Raw genomic sequence first — 16,993 nt, 5'->3', positions numbered from 1 at the left:
TAATGACTCTGACCGTGGTTTGCTGGAGTCCCAAAGCCTTAGAAATGGCTTTATAACCCTTTCCAGACTGATACATTTAAACTATTTTGTTTCTCATCCGTTTATGAATTTCTTAAGATCGCGGAATGATGTGTTGCTCTTTAAACATGCTTCACTTTGTCAGACAGGTTCTATTTAAGTGATTTCTTGATTCAACAGGTCTGGCAGTAATCAGGCCTGGGTTTGGCTAGTGAAATTTAACTCAGCTTTCTAAAATAATGTGGTTAATCACAGTTCTTTCATGATTTAATAGGAGGGGGCAATTAATTTTTCACGTAGGGCCAGGTAGGTTTGGACAGCTTTTTTCCCTTAATAAATGAAATCATCATTTAAAAACTGCATTTTGTATTTACTTGCATTATCTTTGTGTAATATTAAAATTAGTTTGATGATCTGAATCTTTTAAGTAAGTGTGACCAATATGCAAAAAAAAAAAAAATTCAGGAAGGGGGCCAACACTTTTTCACACCACTGTATATTTCAATACTTTCTCTCGCAGTTATTTTGTCGGGTAATTATACTGTAAAATGCGGGCATCAGGGAGACGCTATTAATATGCGGGGCACTGAAACTGCTTTCAAATGCACAATCGCTTTTTACTTTCACTTTTGAGATTCACGATCACACAAACTCTGTTTATACTATGGAGCGGCAGTATTTACCACACATTTTACAAGATCAGATGCTTGTCAGTGGTGCTCACGATCTGTAAATCATTTGCCATCATCCTCAGTCATCTCTCCTTACTCTGTTTATGTGAAATCTTATGTACTGCAATGTAACAGGCTACCACTAGCAAGGAGCTGACCATGTCCCTTTAGTGGCTCGCATTATTTTATTAGAACGCGTTATTCGCTTTCCGTGCCTTTCGGAATACAGACACCAACCCATCCCTGCACAGCCTGGAACATAACATTATTTCCATGATCTGCCATTTTCGCTGTTGTCCTCACTTGTTTCTTCACAATACCTGCAGAACTTGTGGCTGGTAGCTGGCCTAAAACATGGGCAGGTATATTCAAATGTTGCGGGCGTAACTATTAGTGATCCCGACTGTTACGTCACAGTCTGTGTTATGTTCTGATTTGCCTAATTTTCAGTGGTCTTTTTTATTCACGAGATTTACATAAGGAGGAGGAAACAATGGTGTTTGAGGCTCATGGTATGTCATTTCCATGTACAGAACTGTTATTTTTGAACTACGCCAAGGTAAACACAGTTTTCCATTCTATGGCACCTTTAAGATATACTTCTGATCTAATTTATAAGATAACTAGGAAGAAAGCATTCAATGTAATATTAAACCTCAAATGAGATAAATACACACAAAATATTAAAATCTACATTTATATAACCAAATTGAAAACCACATTAATTATTCAACTGAATCAGTGAACCATTTTTGTTCAGTAAAATGAACACACTGGACTTGAAATGAATCAGACTTCCCAGTGCTACTACTCTAGTAGGCATGTTAGTGAAGCATCTTTGATTATTACTTCAGATCGCTCAGTTTGAAGGTTGCATGCACAAAATTAGAGATCGACCGATATATTGATTTACCAATATTTTTCTCGATATTTAAGCATTTTACCATAACCGGATATCGGTTTTGTAATATCGGATTCACCAATAAACGCCGCCATCTTGTGGGTGTTTTGAGAATTGCACGCAGGATCGTCATTGCAGCGCGTCTGAGGGGAGACGAGACAACAACGGTGTGCACAGGTACTTGATTTGCTGTAGTTAGTAAACTTTATTTAACATAACAGCCATTAATGCACAAATTAGATGTATTACATAAATGCCTGATATTATACAGCTTGGCTCTAAGAAATCGAGACGAACTCATGGAGTCACGTAAAATAATCCGTCAGTCTGTCCCAATAAAGACGTAACTTTGCCTGAATTAAATAATATGCAGCCATGAATGAGCGCATGTTGGAAATAAAAGTGCTGAATTTAATTCTCTCTCTGTTGTCTATGCTCATCATTAGTCTCGAGAAGTCGGAGTCACGTAGGCTAATCCGTCAAGTCCTCTCCAAATAAAGACGTAACTTTGCATGAATTAAATAATACAGCCATGAATGAGCGCATGTTGGAAATAAAAGCGCAGAATTTAATTCTCTCTCTGTTATATGCTCATCATTGGTCTCGTGAAGCCACTTTCATATTGCTGTTCACTCAGCGATTGATGCTCAGGAAATGCTTCACTTGTTTAAAACACGCTAAATTATATTAACATTTACTATATAACCATTATTTTGTTAATAAACATCTAAATAAATACATCGCTATGGAAATTAATTATTTATCTCTGTGAGCGAGCGCAATTTGAGAAGGCTATAGTTCTGTGTAAATGCACAAATAAACCGCACTGTCAGCAGGCATTTCATAATCTAGAATGACAAAAACATATTAATAATTCTGATATAGCATACCAGTTGAGAAATGCAATAAAACACAATGTTTTGTTTGTTATATTTCAATATTCCATAGAATATTATTCAGTGAATTAACTTTATCCAGTGAATTATTCTTCACTCTTTAGCCTATTAAACAGCTTATAAACCTAAAACTGTAGTTTAAAATGAAGTTATGACTCCTGTCCTTAATTTATTTTCTCCATTTGAAAATGAGACATTCTACATTTATTTAGCTTATTGTTAAATCAGTGTTGCCGCTGATGCTTTTTATAAATAAAATGTTTTTATTGTTGTAATATGATTAAATTTACAACAAATATTAAGATTAAATTTTTAAAGACTTAATTTTCAACTTTTTTTTTTTTTTTTTTTAAGATGACAGAGCAGGAAAAACCAAAGTGAAGTATGGACTTACTTCACTCAGTTTTTTATTTACTTTATAACAGTAATAAATATCGGTTCTGCATATCGGTTATCGGACACACAAACATGCAAATAATTGGTATCGGTTATAAAAAAAAAAATCAATATCGGTCGATCACTACACAAAATAACGTCACAATATCAGTGATGCAACACTTTGTCCTGCTACTAGTGGGGAAAAAAGTGGCCTGTTATTGGACAAGCTGAAGTATTTTGAATTGGCATTGCTGCCCTATCCTTCAAGCTACTATCACATTATTGAAAATGTAGATAGGTTAGGAGTGTTGCTAAAGTTGGTAGAATTAAAGTTGTGATTGATACTCACTTCAGTTTGCTGCTCAGGGAGCTTCATGTTGTCGAATATTCGGAAGATGATCCGAAAGAGGTCATGCCACCAGTGCTTTTCAAAGGTGTGTCCGTAGCTCTTCATGATCTCAAACATGACAGTCAGACCTCTGCATGACACAAATCCTCTCACAATAAGTTCCAAACATCCACATCATTTCTGTGTATGGAAGTGAAGATGGGGACCCACCTGGTCCTGACGTCTAGTTTGCAACGGTTGATGATGCAGGAAAGCTCAAACAGGATGGGGAACCAGCCTCGCACCCAAACGCGGTCACCAGGGGCCACATTCATGTCATCACTTGTGTATTCCCTTAGTGCCTGGAAAGGGGAAGAGTGACTAAAATGTAATTTTTAAAGCTCAGACGTCATGGGTAACTAAGGTTGAGGTGATAGCACTCACCTGCGGCCTGTCAGACACATATTTAGCACAGTGGCGGATCAGCCGAATGGCTTCCATACTGGTGTCAGGAAATGCAGCGTTACACACAAACTCTGACAAACACTTGACTGCGTCCTGGAAAGAGTCGATGGCTGCGGCAAAATGCTGCTGAAATGTATTCACTGTGAGGAAACAGAAAGGATTGACATGAGAATGATGTTTTGTTTTTAAATGTTCAAGATGAAAGTTTTAAAATAGTGTGAATTTTACGGTACTTACTAACAATGTGTCCTGTGGTTTGAAACGCGAGGTCCACAATGTTCTCATCATGATCTGATGCTGCTTGATGGAACACAGAGAAGATGTTCTTCCAGCCAGAGCGAATATTAGCAGCCTGGGAGTTCACCATCTGGGCCACACATCGTATCACCATGTCCCGGATAGTGGGCGACCTTTAAAATAGGTAAAGTTATTATTGTAGAAGTAACTGAAATGCATGGCTTAAAATGAAAAAATATGCTAAAATAATGACTTCTGATAGGTTTCCTGAATACTTCACCCATCGGACAAACTGATAGTTCTGCCCCAAACTAGCTGTTGAATAAGCTAATGTTGCTGGTTTTGATGGCATCACAGAGCCAGTGGTAGAGTTGCATGATTAATCAAAATAAAACTGAAATCATAAATTTACTTAAAAGGCAAAGGCTGTGATTTATTTAAATAAATATATACACTGTGTTAAGGCTGTCTGCGGTTTTCCATCAAAATAAAATTGATGGTTTAACATTTGAAAATGAATATTAAATATTTTTTAAGTTCATAAAATTTAAAAACTATTTTACATAAACATCAAATAATAGTAATTTCATATTAGTTTTAATGTAAATGTATTATTGTAATATAATTATTAAATTTTTCTTAAATATTCATGTTTTCATTTACAGTGAAATATTACAATAAAATTACAATAATATATAAATTACAATAATATATAATAATTTATATAATAAAGTTTTTATTTTGTAATTTTTCTATTGCTATTTAATAATAATTTATATGCCATATTGATATATAATTACAATATTTTGGCCAAATTATTATTATTCTTATTATTATTATACTGCCATATTGATATAACTACAACATTTGGGCAATATTATTATTATTATTATTATTATTATTATTATTATTATTAGAAAGCTATTTTGATATGAAGAGTTCAGATGCAAAAGCCTCTAAGTGCAGTTTGAAATTTTCTTCTAAAATGAGCATTTTTATCAGGCTCCATATGTTTATGTTCAGATATTTCACTTAAATGGCAATGAAAAGAACCTATTCATTACCATGAAAGTGAAATTACTGAACCAACCACATAGGAGCCTGATAAAAATGCTTATTTTAGAAGAAAATTTCAAATGGCACTTGGAGGCTTTTGCATCGGAGATCTTCATATATATATAATTACAACATTTTGGCCAAACTGTCACAATCTAGCACAGCAAACCCGTCTTTTTATTTTTATTTTTTATTTTTAATTGCATTTAAAAATCCCCCAAATCAAGCAGCTCCAGTGAGTGTTTTTTGGGAAAACAACCTGCAAATGGCCTACTTATAGTTCTTGTTGCATAATAAGCTGGGATAACAAAATATTTTACCTCTGAATATTACACGTTTCACCTTAAGTTTTTAAAGTTAACATGTTTCATCATGATGCATCAGATTGCATCATTTCTTAATCTCTCCAACCATTTACATTTCTAACTCCCCTCTCCTCACCTGTTCTTCTTCATGATGTGTTCAAATGGCCTTAAAAAGTCCTTCTGGAAGCGGAAATTGGCCAGTTCTCCTTTCTCCAGAAACTTCATCGAGAGTTGTCTCAGGGAGTCCACAGCAAAGATGGCCACATCCTCATTAGGATTACAACCCACCTGCCAAATCAGAAATCAAACACAATCAGACAGCAGTTTTACGGATTTATTAAACATTTCACTGGCAGCTTGAAGGTGCGGTCACATTAGCAAAATTTGACTGCACCTTTAGGTAAAGCTACAGACCTTGTTGAAGTGATCTCCGATGACCTGCCAAATGCGTGACCACTGCAAACGGATGCGGTTCATGTTGTAGTAGGAGATCTCCACTATCTTCTGCAGACTGAACATGCGTGGCTGGTGAGCAGAAGCCAGCTCGTCCATGGACACCGCACAGAGCCAACGCACAAAGTCCACTGGAGATGGAGCAGAGTTTACAATTAACACAAATCTCAGAGACATTTTGCCCCCAAATACATCATCTACACATCCACTGTCTACTGGCAGAACACATTCGTTTCGAACAGAACGGAGTATCTGAGTGAAAGTAAATCAACGTGGGTTGGAAGAGTGAGTCAGTCCAGAGAGCCATTTTGTGTGGCAGTCACCTAATGGTTTGAACGCATAAAATAACCAAATAAACTGCGTCCATTCAGCCAGATCATTTTCAGCCATTCATACACCTATAACCAAAACATGTAGCAATTATTATATAAATATTACAGAAAAAGTCTTTAACCGATTGAATCCCAGTTTAATAAAGAAGGTTTTCATTTATAAAGCTCTAAAGACCTTACTGACTGATGTTTTAGTGCATTTCCTGCAAATATGGAAAAAATAAAGTGCAAATTGTCACATGACCAGAGCAGTTTACTTCCTGTTTGCACCATGAGAAGATGATGACTACATCAAAGCTCCAAAACAAAAGGCTAGCATCTTTGTCATCATGTTAACAAAGATATGACAAAGATTTTTGGTCCACATTATCTTTAAGGTGTCTAGGTGTCTTTGAATTCACAATTATTAAATTTTGTTGAGTGTTATCATAGAATCAGTAAACATGTTGATGGTCACAATTGTGGCCGGTGGGATAACAGTGAATTTAGGTATACATATAAATCCAGCTGTAGTTGTTAGTGAAAACTGCACTAAAATGTTGCAATCACAAAATACTGCACTAAATTAAAAGTTCAAGCGTTCAATTTTGTTGTAATACTGGTAGCACTAATATAATAATTTCATGATATATGTAACAATAAAGTTATAATTTTGAAATATGTTGATGGTTGTATTTTATCTCAGTTTTCCCATCAGTGTTGTATAAGCGTTTTAATGCATAATAGTAACCCTAGAAAGTGTCCCATGGCCAATCAAATTCCAAAACTAGACCCTATCACATATATCAAAATCATATCAAAACTTAAAATATGCCACTCCCATACCTAAAATACATACTTTAGTCACTGTTATGCATTATACACAATTTTTACTTCAAAAAACACTATATACTAGTCATTAAACACATCTGTTTTCATAAAGGAGCTAAACCAGAGCCCCTCCCTCAAAAACCCATAATCTAGCATAGTTTTATTATTGGTTGAATGTAAAATAAATACAACCATTTCAGTCAAATAAAATAGAATAAACTGTGGACAGAAGCAATACAGACAGAACAATCCCACATCTTGTATGTCACTTCCTTATGATGTAATGGACCAAATTAATGAATCTCAGACCGCAAGAACAAACCCAAGTTATGGTGAAAAGGATAATAGAATAGACGCCCACTTACACACTAAAAACATAAAACTGATTTTCCATTGCTCATGGAGCTAATGATATGTTAAGAATGCAGCCGTTCCTGTTCATTTCTTGGTACAATAAATACAACCGAAACTCAGAACCCACTGACTCAAATTTACCCAAGTAGAATTAAATGTATAATTTCCCACATAATCAACCCACACAGATATGCTCTCAAACAGTGTTGGCGATTAACGTACTACATTAATAACCTAGCTACACTTCTCAGTAGCGTGACAGCAGCCCAACTGTTTTAAAATAGTGTTGCTTTTCCAGTAACAAGCTATTTTTTCCCCAGTGAGTAATAGTGTAGTGTGACGTGTACAAACTCACATCCTTGTAGTAGCAGTAGTCCTTATTTAGCAACACAACTACTTCAAAATTCATATTCAAAGTTTGATTTAGGGATGTCAATTTTCGATCATTTCCATGATTGATCGTAGTTTAAATTAATCGATTAATCGTTAACCTTAATACTGTGAAATGTCTGTTGCAGTGGCATATATTCACCGGCATGACAGGATGTACAAATGCCACTCAAAACGCAGGCTTTCTCACCCGAATTAAAGGGGTTTTAGTCTAAACAAAAGGCTAGTAGCAGGACTGTAAAATGAATAGATGTGATTATGATCATTTGATAAAACGAAGAGAGCGCGCCGTGCGGATCATTTTACTTTGTCGGCTGTTTCAGGTCCCGTCACAGAGGCCGCTGAATGCGCCTCTTTAAGTGGTTTTATTGTGCTCATTGTTGTATTTTAAAACACAACCGCAATGTTTGCAATTGAAATTATTGGCTTTTAAAATAAAAAGATCCCAAATGTAAATGTGGCTCGTGAGGCTGTGGTCAGAGAACCGCTTCTATCGGCGGTGCTACAGAAAGCACTGCTGCTCACATGAAACATTTTAATGCGAGTATGACACAAAGCTTTGTTTACAAGAGAAATAATGGGTTAGCAGACAAATGTTACATCGTGACTATGCGTCTGCATTCATGCTGTTCAATACCTGTACATTTAAAGCCATACACGGCTTTATCTTCTGTTCTGCTGGTTGGTCACGAGTTTCCAGGAATTTAATAATATTTATTGTTTCTTTTCACTTTTAATCAGTTTTCGCATCTCTTACTGTGGTTAACATGCAGGGGAAATGAAAGATTTTGTGGCCATGAATTAAGAATTTGTTCCTGTACTTAATTTGTTCCCTTATTTTAGTCAAATGACAGTGCCCACAAATTATTAAATCGAACGTAGAAACTAATTAAATTATGAATTATAGCCTATACTATATAGCCTATATATAGACCTGTCCTGCTCGTGTCCAGTAAAGACATTAAACATTTCAAATAAATGCTGTTCTTTTGAACTTGTTATTGATCAAAAAATCCTAAACAAATGCATCACAGTTTGCAGCACAACTGTTTATAAATTTTTCTTGAGCAGCAAATCAGCATATTAGAATGAGTTCTAAAGGACACTGAAAACTTGAGTAATGGCTGCAGAAAAAAAATATTTTCATCACAGGAATAAATTACATTTTAAAATATATTAAAATAGAAAAGATAACTTTTAATTGTAGCAATATTTCACAATATTATGGTTTTACTGTATTTTGATCGAATATATAAAGCTTAAGCAAGTATAAAAGATTTCTTTCAACAATATTAAAAAAACAACTCACCAACCACATACTTTTGAATGGTGGTGTGTGTTAAAATATATTTCCCCCTTAAAAAAATTAAACACTTATGTTGTTACATTGAAACAAAAACCCTACCAATTGCATTTCCATCAAGCCTGGTGGATCCAGTGAAGATTCTGGCAAACAAAAGAGAGACGGAAGGTCAGACAAGGAAGCATAAACAGTAAGAGCAGCACTGTATGTTTGTATTGTCATGTGATTTCAATGCACCTGTCCACAGCCACCACAACACTCTGAGAGCTGGTCTCCCCCACTGACTCCTGGATATGAGCCATCTGACGCTTGTCTGGACCTCCAACCAGAGTACCTGCAGGAGACCAATAATATTGTTTTGCTCCATAAACAACATCGTCCACACACACATACACCAGTAAACAAACAATAAACAGACTGAATACTTTGGCTGCATCCATGAGCTATTAAGTGCAGTCGTACAATGGCCTACCTAAGCCGAGGGGCATGAATTCCTCTCCCCCTGATGGGAAGCCCTTTATGCCGCCTCCCTGGTCCCGGACCACACCGGAGATATAACGTGTCTTCACCCCTGTCCCAATCAACTGGGCCAACTCCAGCTGACTGATACACCTCAGAATCTAAACAAAGAGCAGGCAGATGTGTAGAGGCTAAAAAGAAACTTTAGCAAATCAATAGTTTTGGAGGAGAGCAGGGGTTTATGCCCACCAGCGGGCTCAACAAAATGACCTGATGGTCTGGGATGAGTGTGAAAGTGTTTTAGGCCAGTTTTCTATTATGTATTCTACATTTCTTTTAACCCTTGTGCAGTCCTTATTTGGGAGTCACACTCATGGTCTTCACGGTCAAAAGTGACCGGACACCTGAAATTTTTTTTTTTTTCTTCAGTAAAATCAATCTAATATATTTTTGTTCAATAATATTTTTTCTTTTTTCTTTTGTATTTTGAGATAATTTTATGGTACTAATTAATATTTATGCAATAATTATGATAAATTTTTCCCATTGAAAATAGTACAAAAAATATTTTTTCAAATTTTTTCAAATTATTTTTCAATTTATGCAGTATTTCAGATGAAAATAGACACTAGGCCTTTAAAATCCAATTTTTGAATGCAGATTAGCACCTCCTGGTGTGAGCAAAGAAAGAAAAAACATGTAATTTCGTGGTGTAACCACTAGTTGCCTGTATAGGACTCTATAGAGAGTCTTGTGAATTCCCTAGTGGTTTTTAGACAGAATTGTTTACTTTTATTAGGTTGTGGATATAAATGTATATTTAGGCATTCTCAAAGACTACTTTTTGTCAAGGTTTATATTTTTTTGCATTATTATTATTATTATATAGGTTTTTGCATTATTATTACTACAGTCAACCCTGAACACAGAAAGCATTTTGTTACACAAAACATCAACAAACTATAAAAATGTAACAAAAATGAAGAGGAATGCTTTGTCAGAGCCTAATCCTTCAGAGTCTGATCTGATTTCAGCCTCTTATTTCACTCAACTCATTTTGGCTATATGGTTATAGCCATACCAATTCATTTGAGTGTGTATAATTGTGTATGTGTGTGTGTCTGTGAGTGTGTGTGAGTGGATGTATCTGTTTTACACTCTTGATGTTTTAGAGTATAACCCATTCCTTGTTGTCCACTTTTTAACTGCATTGTAGTTGAATTATTGATTTTATTTTACATAGTTGCTGTGTTACAGGCACACCAGTTCATTGGGGGGTGTGTGTGTGTACAAGAGTGTGTGTGTGCGCGTGTGTATGAGTGGATGTGTTGATTTTGCACTCTAGATGTTTTAGAGTTTCACCCCTTCATTGCTGTGCAATGTTTTTCTGCATTGTTGGGGATTTGTAGATTGTACACACAAAAATATTCTGTATTTTTTTATTTTTTCCCGTTTCCCATTCATTTCCTATGGTCGGTCATTTTTGACCGAAGACCATGAGTGTGACACTTTTTTTTACGACCATTTAACTTTTTCGAATCATGCCCTCAATTTTTTTGTGTGTTCACATACCAAGTGCCATAAAAGTCAACGAGTTTCGTACCATTCTGGTGAAGCTACGATTTTTAAAAATTCAAAATGTAAAATTCTCCGGTCAGAAATGACCGAAGAGCGCACAAGGGTTAAAGATTAGATCACTCCAGAATTAAAATTTTCTGATAATTTACTCACCCCCATATCATCCAAGATGTTCATGTCTTTCTATCTTTAGTCAAAATGAAATTGAGGTTTTTGAGGAAGATATTCCAGCATTTTTCTCCCTATAGTGGACTTCAGTGGGATCAACGGGTTTCAATGCAGCTTCAAAAGAGCTCTACACATTCCCAGGGGAGGAATAAGGGTCTTATCTAGCGAACAGATTGGTCATTTTCAAAAAAAGAAATAAATAAAATTTATATACCGTATTACCCAAATATAAGACAATGTTTTTTTTTCTCTTGGAAATACATCTGAAAAAATGGTCGTCTTATATTCAGGGTCTAGACTTTGGCATGTCAATAATACACCCACAACAATAGGTGGTGCCAAATACACACAAAACGAGTGTGCCAAGAAGTAATGTAATGTGTGTTGTAATGTTAGAACATCGCGAGTGAAAAAAAAAAAGAAAGGAAAAAACGCTTACAGTGGCATGAGTCGTGACTGTCATGTTAGCCTGATGGGACCAAACTTCCTCTGCAAGTGATTTTAAATCGTAAGACAGTACCCAGATTTGAAGACTACAATAAGATTTCACTTCTACTGATAATGAAATTTTGGTAGGCTACTATGAAATGGATAGCCTAATTGTTACATAATTCAGATGGGCTACCTGTTATTTTTATGGTATTTCAAAAAGTGTATATTTTTAAATGTGATTGTTGGTACATTTTACCAGTATTTACCATACATTCAAAACAAAAATTTCAATAGGCAAAAATATGCAATATGAAAATAATTTAAGAAATATTTTTTCTTTTTTTCTTAAATGAAACAAGATTTGGTTTTCAAAAAGCCTTTTCCAAAAGATACATCTTGAAAAAGGGGGGTCGTCTTGTAATCAGGGTCGTCTTATATTCGGGTCAATACGGTTCTTTTTAACCACAAATGCTCATCTTGCACTAGCACGACGTCACACATTACGTAATCACGTTGGAAAGTTGTGACGTAGGTGGAAGTATCAACCTAGTGTTTACAAAGCGAACATGCAAAGAAAGTCAAGCGCCCTTTATTAAAAAAAATGGTAAAACAACGTTGTTGGACGATTTTGAAATTCGAGGAGAAAATGAAATGGAGTTTTTTTCATTCTTTTTTTTTTTTTTTAAGAAATTAATACTTTTATTCAGGAGGGATGTGTTAAATGAATAAATGTCATACTAAAGACTTATATTGTTACAAAAGATTTATATTTTGAACAAATGCTGTTCTTTTTAAACTTTGTATTCATCAAAAGAATAAAAGAAAAAAGTATCACAGGTTCCAAAAAAACAATTAAGCAGCACAACAGTTTCAACACTCATAATAAATCAGCACATTAGAATGATTTCTTAAGGATCATGTGACACTGAAGACTGCAGTAATGATGCTGAAAATTCAGCGCTGTATCACAGAAATAAATTATATTCTAAAGTATATTAAAATAGGAAACCAATATTAGAAATTGCAATAAGATTTCTCAATATTACTGTTTTTTCTGTATTTTTGATCGAATAAATACAGCCTTGATGAGCAGAAGAGACTCTAAAATATTACTGATCCCAAACTTTTGAGCGGTGGTGTAAATTTATATACTATAAAAAGTATATAAATTTGAATTTAAACGATAATTTCACTAGATAAGACCCTTATTTCTCATCTGGGACCGTGTAGAGCCCTTAGAAGCTGCACTGAAACTGCAATGTGGACCTTCAACCCGTTGATCCCCACTGAAGTCCACTATGTGGAGAAAAGTCCTGAAATGTTTTCCTCAAAAACCTTAAATTTATTTTTCGACAAAAGAATGATAAACATCTTGGATGACATGGTGGGGAGTAAATTTTCATTCAGGAGTGAACTAAACCTTTAATGGAAAACCAGGAATTGATTTGGGGTAATTACAGCACACTTTGAGGACATTGCTGACACTATGTCAACTCCATTCACACGCTTTGATGCCCACCTCATGCCAGGAGTTTCCCAAGTAGTTCCCATCGGTGTGGGCGACCATGATGAGAGTCTTTATGGTGTCAATGTTCTTCTGCTTCATCTCTGTGATACTTGAGCTAGCAGTGAGCAGTGTAAACCGGGCCAAGGCCTGGATGTAGGCATCTCTCTCCAACTGCGAAACAGAAAAAAAAAAAAGTAAGAACTAGCCTAAATAAAAAAGTCTTGAGTATGATTTGTCACATGAAAAGTGTAAAAACACAAACCTGCATGTTGAAGATGCAGGCGATCCTGATTGCACATCGAATCCCCTCCAGACAAAGAGACGCAACGTCCTGGTCGTCACAATCCTGGAGTCCTACACTGAACGCCGCCAACAGAGGAGTCCATGCCAGCTGTTTTACATACATCAAAACACAGAGACATACATGCTGAGAAATGAACCCACAGATAACATACTTTCAAAGTTTAACTTCCTTTCAACCTTTACAAACTGATGTGTGAAACCACAACATCCTGGAACAGTATCAGATCATGTCTCCTCCATGACCTGCTCATGATCCTTTTGACCTAACAATGACTTTCTGTTCCAGTACTCAGCTGGCATTGAACTGTGGTTTATTGGACATGTGCCATTACCTTGAACATGGGCCGGACGTGCTCTAGGTGAGTAGCACTGAAGAAGGGAGCCTGAGCGTGACTTACAGCCTCCATCAGAGCTTTAGCCGTTTTGGCCATCTGCTCCATCTCCATGTTATACAGCAGCCTTCTCTGCTTCTCATTGGCTACATCTAACAGGAAGACAAACAACTCACGTCAGCATTCAACAGGGTTTTATTTAATTCCATCAAAGGAAATTACAGGTATTTCGATGAGAGGCTCTTACTCTGTTTGCTGGATTTGGGAGTGATGGAGTATTCTTTACTCTCCTTCAAAGCAATCTTCTTTCCTGCAATTTCGTCGTAGATGGAGGAGAGATACTCCTCGGGCAGGTCCTTACTGTCATTAATGCCACGGTTCATTTTTATGTACTGCTCCTTCGTCATTTTGTTCTTCACCTGAAGAGAAAAACACAAAACTAGATTTTTACATTTCATGGAAATAAAAACATGCTTGCTTTTTTTAGAATGTTCCGAAATGCTAGATGGTTGCAAAACTGTGGTTTTGCAGTTCCCAAGGTTATGGTTAGTTGCCAAGGTCTCTTAGCAAATACGAAGCAAAGCAAAATGAGAGAAGGGAGATAAGTGAGCAAAACAAATAAGTAGACTTACCTGTGGACTGTGCAGGTCTGTGGTTAACATGATGATGGAATAGGCCAGAACGTAAGCCGTGTCTGCGCTGGCAAACAGAGTCTGCCTACAGAACAACAGACAGAGTCAGCACAAACACAAACCCCAGCAAGCCTTACAAATATACAACTCTTCCTCAGACTACAGAACTTACCCCTGATTGCACTCCAGGTATCGGGCGGCAAACTTCTCCATGAGCCTATCGATTTTCTGGGCTTCACCTGGAAGCCTGAAGCCTTCCAGGAAGGCACGGAGCGCTGACACAAAGTCTTTGCCACAAAAGTCCAGCCGGTCCACATAGCAATACATCACTTCTTTATTAAACTTCACATTCTCTCCCAGGAACTCGCCAACCTGAGTCTGATCACATGACACAGCAGAGCCTAAGTCATGGTGCACTAATTTATCCATGTCTGAAAACAAGCATGAACTTACAGTGTCCAGTCGCTCCTCCTGTTGCAGGAACTGTGCGATGTCCTCTGGTGTTGTTCCCAGCATGCCTTGCTCCTGCAGGTACTGCAATCCCCTTTTTGGTTTCTTGTTAAAGCTTTAAGAAACACAGAAATGGTCAAAGAAAAATATGGAAGAAAAAATAAAGACACTTAAAAAAAGACACCTTACAGCTCAATGCCATGCTCGATGATCTCTTTCTGCTGCTTGATGACCTCATACTGCTCGGGGTGATCCTGCTGAGACTGCTGAACTCCAGAAGACACAGTGGAGTCCAGAGAGCTCACACTATCTCTGCGAGAGGAAAGATTCTCATGGAGCTTCCCATCCGCACTGTCGCCCTCTGCTGGACGTTCCTGACCTGCAGTGCAACACAGTCTAGACTTAGAAAATTCTGATGATACAGATGATTAAAAGGGTCATATGATGCGATTTCAAGTTTTCCTTTCCTTTTTATTATCGCTGTAGTATTGTTGCTGCCGCCGGCACCATGTCGTGGAGACGCTGTGTTTCGTTATGAAAGCAAAACTACTTTGTTTGGGCTTCCAAAAGAGGACACAACTAGAAATCAGTGGTTAAGTTGTATTTACTGTTCCAGAACAGTTCAACCCAAATATTAGTGTGTGCATTGCATTTTACGGAGGACTATTTCCTGAACCTGGGTGTAGTCTGCCAGCTGTGCTCAAAGACTGTTTCTATAAAGTGGGGCAATTCCAACTTTGCAAGGACAGTCTGGCGCTTCTGACTCACAGCCTGTATGTTTTCATATTTAAAAAAGAATTTGCCACTGACTATTCAAACGCCAGTTTTGAGCTGTGTAGAGTAGTGCTTGTTGTTTGTCATTTCTCCGATCACAAATGCAGACATGGTAATGTTTAAAAAACTGTGTAAAAAGACAGTATAAGTCATTATAATCAGTAATTATGTCCCTACTGGATGCAACAAATGCCTCGTTTGTAATGGGTTTTATTGTTTTTGTCGTCTCGCCGGGACACGGCATCACAATACGGTGAGGGGCGTAACATTTCCATCTCACGCTTGAGGTATTCGGCCAATCACAACGCACTGGATAGCTGGCCAATCAGAGCACACCTCGTTTCTCAGAACGATGAGCTTTGTAAAAATCGGCGCGTTTCAGAAAGGCGGGGCATAGAGGAGCAACAGTATGTGGAAAATAATGTGTTTTTGAACCTTAAACCGCATAAACACATTGCATTACACCAAATACACAAAATAATGTTCTTTTCAGCAACCTCCTATGACCCCTTTAAAACAGATCTCAGTGTTGTCTTACCAAGGTTAGCCTGCAGGTTGGGGTTGACGTACATGTCTCTGCTCCATTCCACCATGCACTTCAAAATGGACACCAGACACTCCAGCCCTTTCTTTCTCAAACTCAGCTCCTGCAAATGAATCATTAACCGATCAACTCTGAATTAATTATTACACACTAACAGTGTGGTTGGGGAAGATTTTTACTCCAGTGAATCATGCACTTGTTTTTTTACTGGAGAAGTTTGTACTGTTCTAGAATTATTTTTAAAATGCAGTATTGTGGCTTTGCAAATATTGTTGGCAATGCCACTTATAATTAATCACATCATCTTTTTATATTTTAAGAAAAAAATATTTTTTAATATTTTTACCACATTGAGTAATTACAGATTAAAGCATCTGCTTTAAATCTACATTATATGACATACTGTGATATCAAATAACATGCCACCTGTTTTTACAAGTGATGTTTGTACTTTTTTTTTTTTTTTGTCACTTAATATTTTTACCTCATTTAGGTTGTTTTAGATCAAAGAATATGCCAAATGATGTCAATTTTATGGCATATGCTGTTATGGTTCGAACATGATGACTGCTACCTGTAGTGGAGTCATGCCGAGCTCCTGTCCACTCCTTCCCTGGGCGATTTTAGACAGGTCATTTACCAGCCGCTCAAAAATATTGGCAGCGTTGAGATCACAGTCATAGTTCACATAAATGTCCACCACACATTGTGCATCTGTGAGAAGAGCAGCAGACTCATTCACCATTCGGTTTGATATTTGAGCCAATAATGTGTGAGAAGTTTGTGTGTGTGCAAGTGTACACTGAGGTGCGCCAACCTGCACATATTCGAGTTAGAGTCTGAATAACCATCCACTTGTGCTCGAAAGAGCTGGATGACGTCTCCAGGATTGTTAGAAAGATCTCCCTGAAGAATAC

General features: G+C 36.8%; 1 protein-coding gene across 1 annotated transcript in view; it reads right to left on the bottom strand.

Moving 5' to 3' along the window:
* Positions 1–16,993, bottom strand: part of arfgef2 (ADP-ribosylation factor guanine nucleotide-exchange factor 2 (brefeldin A-inhibited)) — a 43,229-nt gene that overhangs the window by 9,173 nt on the left and 17,063 nt on the right. Inside the window, exons 11-30 of the mRNA XM_058763127.1 lie at positions 16,894–16,993; positions 16,651–16,790; positions 16,071–16,179; positions 14,948–15,137; positions 14,762–14,873; positions 14,481–14,686; positions 14,309–14,393; positions 13,924–14,095; positions 13,677–13,828; positions 13,304–13,432; positions 13,054–13,212; positions 9,370–9,517; positions 9,135–9,231; positions 9,000–9,040; positions 5,670–5,839; positions 5,392–5,543; positions 3,895–4,067; positions 3,637–3,797; positions 3,424–3,554; positions 3,214–3,343 (exon numbers count right to left, since the gene is read on the bottom strand). Coding sequence (XP_058619110.1) covers positions 3,214–3,343; positions 3,424–3,554; positions 3,637–3,797; positions 3,895–4,067; positions 5,392–5,543; positions 5,670–5,839; positions 9,000–9,040; positions 9,135–9,231; positions 9,370–9,517; positions 13,054–13,212; positions 13,304–13,432; positions 13,677–13,828; positions 13,924–14,095; positions 14,309–14,393; positions 14,481–14,686; positions 14,762–14,873; positions 14,948–15,137; positions 16,071–16,179; positions 16,651–16,790; positions 16,894–16,993 — 2,757 coding nt within the window. The remainder of the gene's footprint in view (positions 1–3,213; positions 3,344–3,423; positions 3,555–3,636; positions 3,798–3,894; positions 4,068–5,391; positions 5,544–5,669; positions 5,840–8,999; positions 9,041–9,134; positions 9,232–9,369; positions 9,518–13,053; positions 13,213–13,303; positions 13,433–13,676; positions 13,829–13,923; positions 14,096–14,308; positions 14,394–14,480; positions 14,687–14,761; positions 14,874–14,947; positions 15,138–16,070; positions 16,180–16,650; positions 16,791–16,893) is intronic.

This window comes from Onychostoma macrolepis, chromosome 23 (genome assembly GCF_012432095.1).
Source record: "Onychostoma macrolepis isolate SWU-2019 chromosome 23, ASM1243209v1, whole genome shotgun sequence".
NCBI lineage: Eukaryota > Metazoa > Chordata > Actinopteri > Cypriniformes > Cyprinidae > Onychostoma > Onychostoma macrolepis.
The sequence above is the reverse complement of the archived record's forward strand: the minus strand, read 5'-3'. Positions and strand labels throughout refer to the sequence as shown.